Raw genomic sequence first — 14,611 nt, forward strand, 5'->3', positions numbered from 1 at the left:
CAGGCTTGCTCTTTGCTAAAGTACTGCTAGTGACTGAGAGACCTAATGGAAAATGAGACTAGTGATTAAAAAAGTGTCATCATTAGAAAAAAAAAATAAAATCACCAAGTGTTGAAGTGCTTGCCATCAGAATCTCTTCCTTGAGTCTTACGAACGCAACCAAAAGCCAGATGCAGACACAAAGACTTTTAGTTAGATAAAATGGTTCAACCTTACAGAGTGAAAGGATAGGAAAAAATGTTATTTAGTAACGTGTAGCAATTAGACTCTGTTGGTCTTGTGTCTCAGTGTATTAAGGCATGCTCTTAAATGAGCCTAATGAGAGGGGTCTGCCTGAAAGCTCTTGCTTTCAACAACCTGTACAGGGTTATTGTGGTTTAAGCCTAGCCAGTAACTCACTCTCCCTTCTTCCCCCCACCCTGGTCCTGGAGGGGTGGCGAGGAGAACCAAAAGAATAACTCCCATTGGTTAAGAACAGGCCAGTAAGTAAGGTATAACACAAACCACTACTGCTACCACCAATAATAATAATGATAAGGGAAATAACAAGGGGAATATAAAACTAAAAGGGGAAAAGGAAAATAAAACAATAAACACAAATGATGCACAATACAATTGCACACCACCCACTGACCGATACCCAGTCCAACCTTGAGTAGCAGTCTGGGCCTTTGGGGTAACTTCCCCTGGTTTCTATACTGGGCATGACATGCTGTGGTACGGAAAACACAGCACTGCACCAGCTGCAAAGAAGTTGAACAGTAATTGTGTTGCTGGTGGAGGAATGCATATTCAAAAATCAGTTCCTTAAAAAATAAAGGAATTTAATGACAGCTCACAACTTGTAAGGAGGTCACCAAGTTACTGCTTTAGATGGTGCTCCCAGAGGAAGCATGTTTATTTTACATAAACCCATTTCATCACATCTATTTCTAAACAGATACTAATGACATAAATGTCTGTTGAAACTGATGAAGAAACAATTAAAAAGTAACTTTTTGTTTTAAGAGCAACTCCTACCAGAGTTATCCAGCTCCCTTCAGCAAGTGAGACTATTAACTATGATGTTAAGGGGTTTGGATCCTCTCTGCCTGTTAAGGTTATGGAAGCCCTGAAGAAAGCTGATGGTAAGAACTGATTTTATCTGTTATTTTTCTCATGAAAATTGACAGGTGAGAGAAGTGTTAATGTGTTGTTGATGTTATTTAAATGCTGACTTTTCCGTGGAAACTGAAATGTTTGTGCCTAGGTTTGAATCCAGTTTGGTTAACTAGGTAGCTATAATTGTAATAACACCCATGTGAGTATGGATGCATGTAAATATCCTTCAGGTCTTAACCAATGTACGGTAAAATCCAGGGTTATAAAGAAAGCCAGTAGTAGTTTGCTCTGTTTTTTTAAATTCATTTTCAGTCCCCATTTGTTACCACTTCTAAAAGCCCCAGTGATACAGACATTTCCCAGAGTTCAAGAAGTTGGTCTCCTAAGTAGTTTTTCCCTGTGGCTGAGTTTTCATAATATGTATAAGAGGAACCAAAAATGTGTATATTAGAAATAATCTTTAAAATTGCTGACCAATTCACAAAGCTATTACAATCTGCTGTAAATTGACAGAAATAGCTTCTAGAATTGCCTTGCTTTTCACTTTCAAAAACTGGGCATTTGTCAAATGGATTTTTAAACTGTGTAGTAATTTGTTCTCTTGGTCAAAAACGTGGAAATTCTAACATGGAATTTAATCTAATATAAAATATATTTCTTATTTTCATATGAGAATGAAAGTTTATTGCTTTTAAGATTACTCTGCTATGTTTTTAAAATATGAATCCTTTACGAAAATTACTTTTCATGTAGCTGATGACCAGCTGAGTGTTCAAGTGGATGAAAGTGGATGGGCCTGGCTAGTCCATAAAGAGAGGCTGATTGTTTGGAAGATTGGTCAGTCTCCAGTAGCTAAGGTAACTGGACGATCAAGATGGAAAAACTTCTGTGTTTATGCTAGTCAAAAAACTATTCAGTTGTGGTCTTTTTTAAAGCAAGAGTTTCTTTATAAATTGGAGTTTGGTTTCCCCCAAAAGCAGCAGGGTTGGCATGAAGTCATACTAACAACTGGAGTAACTGAAACTCCAGCTTTTGAGGAAGCTTAACATTTTTATATTGCTTTCTTAATTTTTGTCACCTTAACACTAGGGTTAATTCTTAGCATTTTAATAAGCGTGTCTCATGTTAGATAGACTTGATAAAGCATATTTTAAGAGCTAAAAAACGGTTGATATGTTACAGATTGGTTTAGATTATTCTGGGACTGATTTTCAGCTTGTCAAAAAAACAGTTTCACCTGTGCAGAATTTACGTTTCATCTGGATTTCTTATGGCAGTGTTATTATTTTTCCCCTCTGGGCGATGTTTCAACAACATTTCAGTGAATAGCAAGAACTGTTAGAGGAAAACTGTAGTTGCAAAATCAGTGTCTTTCAATTAGTGCAACATACATTAATTACATAGATTCTACACTCTACAGTGGCTTGTCAGGCCTAAGCATTCTAGTACTTGTAGAGATTCTTCAAGGGGTTAAAATCTTTATGATTTTTTAATTTGAGGAGGGAAGGGGAAAGGGAGGAGCGTTTACCCTCTCCACTCTGTTAGTACCTACTGACCTTTCTCAAGCACTTCTAGTTTAGTTTTGTTTTGCTGCCACGTTAGCGTATTATATTAAGGAATGGTCAAGAAATAATTCAGTTTTATAGTGTTGTGAGAAACATTCAGAAATAACTAAAGAAAAAGAGTGATTGAAAATGTACAAGTAGGTGGGTTTTAGCTGTTTGGTGGTTGTAACAACCTTGCTGAAAATGCCTTGTGCTATTTTGGTTTCTTTACACATTGTCTGGGCTAGTTGAAAATTAATTTTTTAAAGGGTCAAAACCTCTAAACTATTTGTAGCAGAGGAATAAGTTTTTCCAGTCTCATTTATTATGGCATTCCTTCCATTCTTACAGTTATCTCTGTGCAAGGAACTACAGCTGCCACCCAGTGACTTCCAGTGGAGTTCTAGTTTAGCAGCTATATCTTGTCTCGGTTCCTCAGGTGATGTGCCTTCTCTGCAGGTGATCAATTTTTATATTTTAGTGTTTAAAAATACTCTGAGTACCTTTGAATATATCCAATTTTATCAAGTACTTATTTGACAACTGCATTTGGTGGTCTGTAATACCTGCTATATAGTCTCAAAAGGTCTGGATTGATAGTGTGCAATAAATATAAAATAAAAATAAAAAAGCAATAAAAATCAAATAAACAAAATACTGGTCTTTTCAAGTTACGTTATTTACATGTGATAGGATCAGATGAAGTAAGCGTTTTCCTAAGGATTGCTTGTGCTTTTGTAACACACAAAAGTACAGTAAACAGAAAAATATTGTGCTAACAATAAACACGAGGGCAATCAGCCAAAGCAAGTGCAATTTAAATGCATACTGGCTGGAAAAAATCATCGGTGGTTTAATTGTGAGTACACATGGATAAGAAGCACCCTCCCTTGGCTGGCCTTTATAAGGAAGCTGGCACGGGGAGGATAGATGATTTAATCTGTGTTGACTGGTTGCTTTCCTGAGTGACTTTTTGTAACATTACTGTGCTAGAAAGTGAAGTTTGAAGATCCGTTAAGTCTTCTGAAAGTATGTTAATGTGTCTGTTTCTATCATTCATGAAGGAAAGAAGCTCTCATTTTCAGCTTGGGTGTAGTTTTCAGTTAATATGTCTGGTGCTGTAATAAAACTGGATAAGCAGTTGTCTTTGGAAGGGAGAAGCAGCACAGAATATGTAATTGGATGTTTTCTTTTGACTTACTGTGTTACACTTCTAGATGATGAAAAGCAGTCTTAGTATCTTGTGATTAGCTCATAAAGCTCTAAATGCTCTATGACTTAATCATACTCAAAGAAGTTTAAGAGCAAGTAATACACCTAAACCAAGTTTTAAAATTGTTTACTTTTTCTTCAGCTTGTGAGCTGATATTGCATGATATTATGCTGATACGCATGGATATTATGATTTTATAAAGTGAAGTAGAAATATTGCTGTTAGAATATAGTTAGAAAACTCCAAGGAGCTCAGTAAGGGCTCCTACAGTTTTTCTATTATTCTGCAATTTTTCTTACCAACCAGTAGAATAGATACAGTGTTTTCTAAGTCTCTAGTTCAACAGTCTCTTGCTTCATTCTTTGAATTTGGTATCTGATTTCCTGAGTCAGAAGCCTCAATGCAGGCATACTGTGAGCTTAGGTCTTACGAAGAGAAGAGCCAACATATGATTTAATGTTTCTTTTAATGACACTTGAGCAGTTTCTGTGTTAAATTACAGTCTGCATTTCAAGTCTGCCATGGTTGCTTATAATTCTTGGCACCTGGAATTCTCCAGAAGCTTTTTCCTGTCTTGCAACTGTGAGTTTTGTTTGCATTTCAGTAGCAGACCCTGAATTATCAGGAACAAGAACCAGCTGAAAATATAGTTAGCAAAATAAGCAGCAGTTCCTGCAGATACTAAGCTATACTACAGAATAATATTGTGATTCAGTTCTAGGTTTGTCAGTGTGTATCTATGTAGGTTTATTACTTTTTTGTGTGTTTGTTACCTGCAATCTTGATATGTAAAATCACATGTTTTACTTAAAGCTGCAATCTGATTAGTTTATTTTATTCTGTTAATTACTTTCTCCCTTCAAGTCTCTGGCAGTAATGGTTGCTACCAGTGAAGGTTCTGTGCGCTACTGGCCCAGTATTGCTCATGAAGGTTCATATACAGAGACTTTTACAGACTTTGGAGGCTCTCTGTGCAGCTTTCTAACAGCAGTAAAGGTACAGTACAGTATGATTTATATTAAAATACTACTTTAATTTGTGTTTAACAGGAACAGTTTGGTACCTCAGCCTGTGAGGTGTGTCAGTATTACTACTGCGGTTAATTACAGTGGTAGAAAGTCTGCTTTCACAAAACCAGAGAACTACTTCATCAGAATTGAAGAGATTTCTGTAAGAAAGTAATGAACAAGCATATTATGAATTGTTCTTAGAAAGTGTTTTCTGCTGCTGATGTGCCTAAATGGGGGAAAACTCTCAATTCAGTGTGAGTGGAAAAACTCTCAGTGTTACAGTATTTTATCTTCAAAACTACTTATCAATTCAGTTACATTTTATCACATGACTTTTTCAACATCTATTCATATCGTGTATTATAAAAATTATTTTAAGGCATCAGCATGTCATAAATATTTGTAAACCTAATCTGAAGACAATGATCTTCGTGATGAATTTCTTAAGAGTTTCAAGATGTTAAGAAACACTAATATGTATCTACCCTATTAGAGAATTTTGCCCAAGTTTTGGACATCAAGATGAGGAGAGCAAGGTCTTATTACACCTGTAGATGAAACATTGGTATCAGTGTGAATTCAGAACCAGAGGAACTTTTTGTTTTCATAGCAGTATCCTGTTATTAATCAATCAGTGTTCTAAAGCTGCATTATTACTGGTATGACAACCATACTTAAATAGTCATCCTATCACTGTGCAGATTTAACTTTTAACATCATTTTTGTATAGTATGATGATGAAAATTTTGCTGTTTTTTTAAATTTCTTTTTGATTTTGTTCTGTGACCATTTCCTGTGCAGATAAACAATTCAGCAACTTCCAGGCCCTTAACATTCATTTTCTTGGAAAATTGTTGTACATCTAACAGGCTTTGTTCATTCCCTCTACCATAGAAACTTTGATCAGTTTTGAATTGAAGGCAACTGGATTTTTGTAATGCCTTAGTGTTAGGGGGACTGAAAACTATGTCTTTGTTAGCAAGTAGTGATAGGGAGCAATTGAGGATCTGTAAAGTAAAAAAGTTGGTGATGAGGCAATGTCACTGTCTGCACTGGTCATTTTGGATGCAGGGTTGTTACTTTAATCTAGGTGCAGCCTAGCTACATGAAATGATCATCTGTCAGTGGTCAGAACCCACCTTTCAGTTTACTTTGATTCAAAGGGTGTAGAGCTGGTACACTCAGACTGCTGTCTGATATGAGTTTCAGAAACAGACTCTTGATGCTAATTGAAGTCCTAAGGTGGATGCACCCATTAGGGCAGGCAAGAGATGCCCTTGCAAAAGTCTGCTTCCAGAACAAAGTATAAAAGCACCTACAGTCTAGTGCTTATTTTGCATAACACGCAAGACTTTTCACATTTTCTTACTGCAAAGGTAACAGTATTTTTCGTCATTAGATTCCAAGGATTACATGAGATACTAGTTCTGTTGTTAAACTGAAATGGAACTTCATGGATAAAAATGTCATACAATGCTAAGAAAATGAGTCTCTGCCAGTGCTGAGTACCAGTCAGATGTTTGACAATTTTTTTGACATAGAAGATTTGTTACACAGTTCATTTAGATTAGTGTCCTGTAGGATAGGATGAGATATATATTTATATTGTGTATATATATATCTATATATAAAAAAGTTACAATATGCTTAATAGCACTTCAGGTTTTAAATGCACACGTGCAAGTGATATTATTTAACTAATAACTTCACATAACGAAGGTTTAATGTAGTACCTCTAGAGATTGATTAAATATGTTTTCATATGTTTTCAAAAACATGATTTAAAACTTAAAAGAATACTTTGAGTTGTATACGGCAGTGATTCAAGCATAGAGAATAATGGGAAAAAATCATTTAAATGGTCTTTTAATGTGAAAAATACTTTTTCTTTGTTAGCTCTTAAGTACTATGGATGCATAGTGTCTGATTCTTGTTTAGTGTTTATCCTTACAAGCTGACATAAGGGATTCTGTCTTACATTCCTGAAACAATTTTATTGTGGTACTCTTCTTTTTTTCTTCTTTTTCCTTTAATATAGTTGCCTTTTCTCTTTGTTAGGGAGGAAGCTTTATTTTATCATCTTCCAGCGGCCAGCTAGTTCGATTGATACCAGATACTTCTGGCAAGATTCATCAGCATGCCCTACCACTAGGTCAGGGCATGTTTTCTGGAATTGGTAGGAAGGTTTCTTCTCTTCTGGGTATATTGTCTCCTGGAAATGATGCCGTGGTAAGCTTGAATAACATTCATATAGTAATCTGCTTTAATTTTTGTTGTCATTTCTAGCCTTGGTGTTTAAGAAAGGAAAAAAAAAAGTAAAGATGTATGATGAAAAGACAAGACTCCACTCATTTGTTACTTATGTTTCTTTGACATTTGTAAGAAAGAAACCAAATAAATCTGTATACTTAGTAAAGGAGAAAGCTTACTTGCTCTTTACATGTAAATAAAAGGAAACTTTAAAGAAGTAATACTTACTGGGGAATATGCAAGGATTCAAAGTCCTGCTTCTTTCTAATGATAGCCTCATTAATACTTGAAGAAACTAACAGTGACCTGTAATTTTACTTTCCTCATAAGGGTTGGCAAGAGTTTGGCGATTGGGTTGAGCTTTGCCAATGAGCTCCACAGATGAGAAACATATTTTCTTCCAATTTTTAAAACACCTGTGGTGTGTTTAGAGAACACTATAAGTGTTCTTTTATCTGTAAGATAAAACTTCTCTTGGAAATTTTCTAATACTCTCAGCTTGTAATGTAACTTGTATAGGTTGCCCAAGGAAGTGATGTTTTTTGCAGACTGAGAGTGGTTTAGATTGTTGCATGCAAATATTAAGGCTGTGCTTTAACCTTTCTGGCTTTTTCTTTTTTTAAATACAGATTTCTAGCGTTCTTTGGGATAAAGAGAGATCAAGCTTTTATATGCTAACAAGTTCAAATCTAAACAAATGGGAGATTGATGATTCGTCAGAACGTTATATTCTCAGCTGGGATATCAACAGGATCCTGAAAGAACATATTACAGATGCAATTTGGGTAAGAGCCAGCTCACCTGGAAAGGGCTTGTGTGTTTCTTTAATAGCCTATTTTCATGTAGTTATAAGTCAGATGTATTGTTTTTTAGGGTTCTGAAAGTAACTATGAAGATATTAAAGGAGGAGTAAATATACAGTATATGGATTTGCAACAGAATCGGTAAGGAAGTAAGCTTGCATCTGGTAACTGACATTAATGTGACACATGTTCTGTTTTCTTGCAAAAACTTTGTTAGTAATTGCAATTTAATTTTACTGAAATGCCACTGTTGAGAAAATAAACACGTCATATTGGTTAGTTAGGTTATCCTGTATACTTCATGCTGCCATTATGTCTTTTAGCATTGCAAATTATTTACCACAGAATAATTATTTTTACTTTTTTAGTGTCATTTTATCAGGTTTGGGTATTTGTTTTGTCTTTATAATACAAACAGAGCAAGTAAACAATTGTAACTTGTTCCAACAAATGCAGAGAATTCAGTATCTCTTGTATTTAATTATATAAAATCACAACTGCCTTCATTCAGTTTTCTACTGCAGTATAAATACTATTTCAAGCTGTTAATAAAACAGCTTGAAAGAGCAAATAGTTTCTCTTTCAAAAAGAAATGCAGTATTGAAAATATTTGTGGTTCTACTTAGATATAAGTGGTAGAGTTTGAACAGTAAAATACATAATGATCATCTCTCAATGGTTTGATATCTGTGGTTGAATAGTGATGGACTGGTGATACTTGCTGCAGCATGGCATCCTGGAGATCGTCCATGTCTTGTCTACTACACTCTGATAACAGTAGAAGATAAAGGCTATCAGATGTCTGATGATGTTGTTGTGGAGGTCACACAGTATAATCCGTCTTTTCAGGTATGCAGGTGAAGGCCCAGAAACTGAGTTGAGAACACAGTATTTCAGAATAAATCAGCTATCAGATTTTTGTGTAAAGGAAAAACAAGTTCTCTGTCTTACAGTTATTGGAAGTACGTATTCATAGTATTCTGAGGAAAATACGTACTAGCATCTTTTAATGTTTAATAGTAAGTGTATGTAAAGTTTATGCTTTACATTGGGAAGAATAAGATAAAGCCTCAAAAAAAAGAAGTCTAAACATTGGATTATTACTGATTTATTTAAATTTTGTTCTGTCTGTGAAAATTTCCAGAGAGTAATTTTGTGGTATACACATGCAATTGATTGAGAACAGATACCAGACTGTTTTAAGACTCAGTAGCAGGACAAAGGCCTGTATTTTGGTCCTCACTAGACTGCTGACTTGCTGGGAGGGGAGGACACATTCATTGTCCTGAGTGTACCTCATTTATGCTTCCAGCAGAAAGAGCACAAACTTGGGCATTAACTTTCTTTGGTAAACTTCCACTCATCTCCCTCTCCCTTCTGTCTTGTAATGGCATTTAGGTAATAAAAGTTATATCCATATCTTGTTAAAAATTAAATTCAGGCAACTTAGCCTTTAAAATGTTAGATGTTTGTTTAGGGTTTTGATTTTATATGTGATACTGTTCATATGTAATGTTTTCAGTCAGAAGAGGAAGTGGTATGCTGTCTGGTAGTCCCAGATTACTTTAGCCATGCTGCTTACCTTTATAAGGAAAATGAAGTGTTTGCTTGTTCCACTGGAACTGGAAGAATTTCTTTACCACAGGAGAAAATCATATTTGGCATACAAGGTAATGGGGGGGGAGCAGTAACATTTTGCTGATGCTTTCTAATAGAATATTTTTGTTCCGAGCAACGTCATATTTATGCTCCTTTTTCTCTTTATTGAATTTTTCAAGATGGGAATTTCTCATGAGTGTATGGAGAAAGCTCTGATACGATAACCCAGTATTGTTGTTACTTACTCCACATTGTTTCAAATGAAAATAAAGTAGATATCTGCTTCTGATATATGAAAGGATGGGGGTTCTGGTTGGGGGAGAGAGGGGGTTGCACCCATTTTCTTTTTCTTCCAGCATTCACTATGAGTGGGTTTTGAGGTTTGTTTTGAAGTTAACATGGTGTCAATGCTCAGCCTAAAATACATACTAGGTGCCTGTGTCAGATGTCTCTGTCATCCTGACCTTCAGAGGTGTTTTCGAGTAGCTTGTGCACATGATTCCTTTGGGAGAGTTTGAACCACTTGAATCTTGGGGTTTTTATTGGTTTTGTTTGGTAGGGTTTGGGTTGCTTTGGTTTTGTTTTTTTGGTTGGTTGGTTTTTGTTGGGTTTTGTTTGTTTATTTTCTTTGGTTGTTTGTTTTTTTTCTTCAAACATGCACAACTTTGCATGAGTAGCAAATAGTGCCCGCAGTTTAAGTCAGGTGGAGCTGTCAGTTACTGTTTTGGTTCAAGACAAAATTGAGTATTTGTCTATGAAACTGTTACATGTTGTTCTTAAAATGGCATTTATGTGCTTCCTCCCCTCCTCCAATCTTAGGAGATAGCATTTTAGGAGCGGGTTCCTGTACTGGCCTCCCCATCTTCTTTGCCAAAAAAAGCGGACTTACTACCATCTTGTCCAGGGAAAACATTTCTGTGCTTCCAGAAGACCTTGAAGATTCCCTGTCCTGTTCTGTTGCTGGACCGAGAAGTGAGGTAATGGTTGTTTCCTTGGCTGGCTGAAAACTGAGTGTAGACACAGAATTGGTTTTTGGGCAGGCTTGAATTTTCCCTTTGGAAATCCTGACTTGTTTTGAGTTTTAAAGTTACAAAGTTATTTTAATTGGAGACTTAAATGCTTGTAATGACGGCAGTTTTTAAAACCCAGAAAGTATTACAATATCTGGCAGTTTGGGTAACTTTTTGGTTTTCCTTTGTTTTGAAGTTGAGATTTCTATGAAATCTTTTTATTTTTTTTCATGTAGGTTTATTACTGTATGTCTCTAGGCCTGATACAATGCTATGCAGAGACTCAGACTTCCTTCTCGCTTCTTAATCAGGATGGTTTCTTCAGTCATATGTGTCTGTTCCTTTATGCTGTGAAAATCTTGCAAGTTAAGCTGAGGATAGTGGCTGAATATTGTTTCTTCCCTGTTTGAGATGTATATATTTATTCTAATATAATGTTATTAAAATATATAAAAGTATTTTTGATATTTTGTGCAATGTGTGTTTATTAAAGTTTAGTTTATATCAAACATGTTTAGTTTAAAATTTATGTGGAATTTGTTGACAAGATGTCCCTGGAATGGGAGGGAAGAATAGGCAAGTTGTTAGAATATAAATTAGAGAATATTTCTAAGTGATAAGTGAGTTTCAATCCTTATTCCAATTAAACCACCCTTAAAATGAGTTGCTATTAACTAGTATTTTAGTAGAAGACCTTTGTGTGTGGTATGCTCAGGTAGAACTGTTTTTCTTACTGAACTAATCTCTAGTTAGATTTATCTATACTTAGATTGCTTGTGTGGGTGATAGTGCTCGCAGATACCTTCTAAATTCTGTCAAAAATGTTGGGTTTAAATGGTAAAATAATGATCATAAAAAATTTGACTGGTGAAAGAAGTTGGCATAAGGTGGGGTTTATTTTGTTTGGGGTTTTTTTGTTTGTTTTTTTTTTTACAGATTATGTGAAGTTTATTAGAATGCTTGAGGTCACACCACTGTGATTTCCATTGAGATCTATCTTATGGGCTTATGTTTGGCTTAAACACAACTGCTTCTAAGTGGCATTTTTACTTTAAATCTATGTTGTTACTACTTAGAAAAATCATTTTCATTTCATAATGAAGATTAGTATTTGTCTTTTGGCTGAAGTTTTTACTTTTCATTTTCAGAGTCCTGCATTTGACATAACCAGTAGGCTAGAATTTGTAGCACAGGAAGATAAGACTAAATTGCTGAAAGCTGCTTTTCTACAGTACTGCAGGTACAAATTGCACTTGATTTTTGAGGCTTGCTTTGTTTGCTGTTCTTGAAGGCACTCTAATGTTTGAGTAAGAGATTGTCTTGGCAAAGATACTCTTGTAATGTTGTAATCAAAGCTCTTTTAATGACACATGCGCATCTTTATTAGGAAAATATTAGCTATGTCTTGGGCTAGTGAAAAAATGTATGTGCTAGAAGCAGACTTCTGTAATCTCAGTGACTTGCTTACTCTGCAAAGTAATTCTATAGTAAATTCCATAGTTACATTATTGACAGTGAAACAACTTTAAATTTTGTTATTTTGACTTCCTTATTCTTGTAGTAAGTGGTGTTTTATTGTTAAAAAACTTTCTTTCCTTCCTCTTTTTTATTTACATAGCTGTTTCCAGTAGTACTTTGAATATCTTTAATTACTTTTTATGTGGTCATGAAGGTAACTAGCATGGCAGATTTTGTGGCAAGATCTTTTTTAGGTTGACTGTTATGGGAGAGTGGGAGTGGAAGGGAAATACTGTTCATCAGACTATCCTGATTAAAGCAACTTGACCCTTGGGAGACATGCAGTGCTTTGGAAAGGTTTGATGTTGAGATGAGTAATATAAACAGAGGAGGAAGAAGATAAACAGAGCAATAGACATAGGCTATTTATATTTAGAGGGGATTGTTTTTAATGTATATTAACACCCCCCCTCCCCAAAAAAACAAACTCACAATCAAAAAGCCAACCAATACCAGCCCACAAAGCCTCATAGGATTAATCTCCTTAAAGAGTCTTAAGAAAATGGAAAGAACAGATTTAAGATAACAGGAAGTAGGAGTGCTTTTGAAATAGAGCTGCATGTGAGATAGAAGATTATGAAGAGGATTAGGCACATATAAGAAAGGATATAAAGACTAAAATGTCTCAACATGCACAGAATTTAGGAAGAAAATCTACATATATTTGGAAGTGGACATGTCAGTAAACAGAACTGCTGAAAATGGTTGAAGTCCTGAGGTGACTGAGAAGCCAAGGTCTGAGTGCACAGATAACAAATACGAAAGCTGATATCAATGTGGATGCAAGCAAGGGAGTTGTAAACAGTGTCAAAAGAATGTAGGAGGTAGTAAGGAAAGCAGTGTGAACCAGTATGAAAATTTAATGTTATCTTGATTAAAAGATGGGTCATATTTATGGAACTAGAAGAAATTAGTGATTTGATGTGGTAGTGCAAGAATAATGCATTGTATTTTCTGAAGTATTTTCCTGAGAGCTTTTACTCTATTACCATTTGTGAGAGTGATTGCATGTACTCTTGTGAAGATTTTAAAGCAAGCAGTAGAAACTTGATGACTTAGCTACCAGAGACATCTAGACTTAGTTCTATATGATGAATGTTTTCTCTTAAATAGTAGTAATAGAGGCAATAAAATAAAAAGTGACCTGGAACCCTTCCTGACAGGGACTTTTTCATTTTATAAATTGTACAGCCTGCTTGCTTGCAAAGAGTCAGAGTACCTTTATTCATAGAATCAGAATAACTTTTATCCTCAGTTAGTTCAAAGAGAGCCCAGACAATGCTTGATGTTTATAATCTAAAGCGCTTCACAAAAAGGATATCAGAAAATCCTATTGAGTGATTCTTGTTCCTATAATCCTATCTGCTGTTTTTATTTCACATACTTTGTGTTTCTTTTATTTCAGGAAAGATATAGTCAATGCACAAAGCATGGTAACTGAGCTCTTTCCAAGTAACACTGATCTGGATTCTGATACTGAACTGGATAGGGCAGTGACTCAGATCAGTGTAGACTTAATAGATGATTACCCTGCCTCTGATCCGAGATGGGCTGAATCTGTACCTGAAGGTAAATATAATGTGGTGTTTGTTATGTTTTGAGGTTTTGTTTTGGTTTGGGTCTGTTTCTTTTTGTTGGGGGGAAGAAAACTCTTCATCATTGCAGATGAAATCATGATTAAAGCATTTCACAGAAGGTATAGTTGTCCCTTGCTGTCCATCACCATTAGGTATATTTCCAGAAAGGCTAAAAAATGCATCTTATGAGACTGCCAGATAAACTTGCAGGCTACTGTTTTTAGTTCTTGTCTTCATATAGTAACCATAAGCAGCAAAGAAAACAGATTTCTGAGAAGAGTACTTTGTGCAAGGAACAGGTGGTGTCAGTTTAGTGTTCCTATGATTCCTTGGATAGTTTTGAATTATTTTCCATAAATAGATACATTAAGAGAAAGATCTTATTTGCTCATGCTTAGCCCTTTGTCAGCATGGCTGCACACCTTTTGGTAGGCTTAGATTCTGGATAGAATGAGCTCATGTCCCTCTGGGGCATTGCCAAAAAGAGGACTAGAGAAATTTATTTTCAAGTATTTGTTGTATGTAAAGGATTAAATCAGAAATGTTTTCAGCAAGAAACAGTTTTGTTCATGCTTCCCTGTCTCTTATGAAGAGTGTTAATTTAAAACTGTCTGCAGGACCTCTGGGCAGCAGTTGCCAGTTACTGAGCAGGGACTTAGTCTGAAAGTTCACATAGTAAATAGTCACAGGTGGATGATGCTTCCTGCTGTTGTTTCTGTGCGGCACAGAAATGTGTTTACCTGTGAGGGGAAAAAAAAAATCCTTGCTCAGAAATGAAGATACCAAGTGCTCTGATCTAAGATTTTTCTCTTTTTTTAGAAGCAGTTGGTTTCAGCAACACATCTCTTATTCTTCTTCATCAGCTAGAGGATAAGACAAAAGCACATTCCTTCTTCATTGACTTTCTTCATCAGGTAAAACTGTTCTTTTGGTATGAGCACACACAGTAGAGTATTATTTTGTCTTAACGTGCCTCCTCTAGAACA

General features: G+C 35.4%; 1 protein-coding gene across 3 annotated transcripts in view; it reads left to right on the forward strand.

The window, feature by feature from the left end:
- Positions 1-14,611, forward strand: part of NUP133 (nucleoporin 133) — a 31,971-nt gene that overhangs the window by 583 nt on the left and 16,777 nt on the right. For 2 of the 3 annotated variants that reach the window (XM_057407030.1, XM_057407026.1), the window contains exons 2-14: positions 1,009-1,127; positions 1,855-1,958; positions 2,997-3,104; positions 4,723-4,854; positions 6,927-7,097; positions 7,748-7,903; positions 7,992-8,062; positions 8,623-8,770; positions 9,444-9,591; positions 10,340-10,497; positions 11,679-11,770; positions 13,454-13,617; positions 14,445-14,539. In XM_057407030.1, coding sequence (XP_057263013.1) covers positions 1,009-1,127; positions 1,855-1,958; positions 2,997-3,104; positions 4,723-4,854; positions 6,927-7,097; positions 7,748-7,903; positions 7,992-8,062; positions 8,623-8,770; positions 9,444-9,591; positions 10,340-10,497; positions 11,679-11,770; positions 13,454-13,617; positions 14,445-14,539 — 1,666 coding nt within the window. The remainder of the gene's footprint in view (positions 1-1,008; positions 1,128-1,854; positions 1,959-2,996; positions 3,105-4,722; positions 4,855-6,926; positions 7,098-7,747; positions 7,904-7,991; positions 8,063-8,622; positions 8,771-9,443; positions 9,592-10,339; positions 10,498-11,678; positions 11,771-13,453; positions 13,618-14,444; positions 14,540-14,611) is intronic. The other variant, XM_057407029.1, reaches the window with a different exon arrangement.

This window comes from Pezoporus wallicus, unplaced genomic scaffold (assembly GCF_028554395.1).
Source record: "Pezoporus wallicus isolate ANWC-B61680 ecotype Strahan unplaced genomic scaffold, APGP_CSIRO_Pwel_v1 scaffold_6362, whole genome shotgun sequence".
Lineage (NCBI taxonomy): Eukaryota > Metazoa > Chordata > Aves > Psittaciformes > Psittacidae > Pezoporus > Pezoporus wallicus.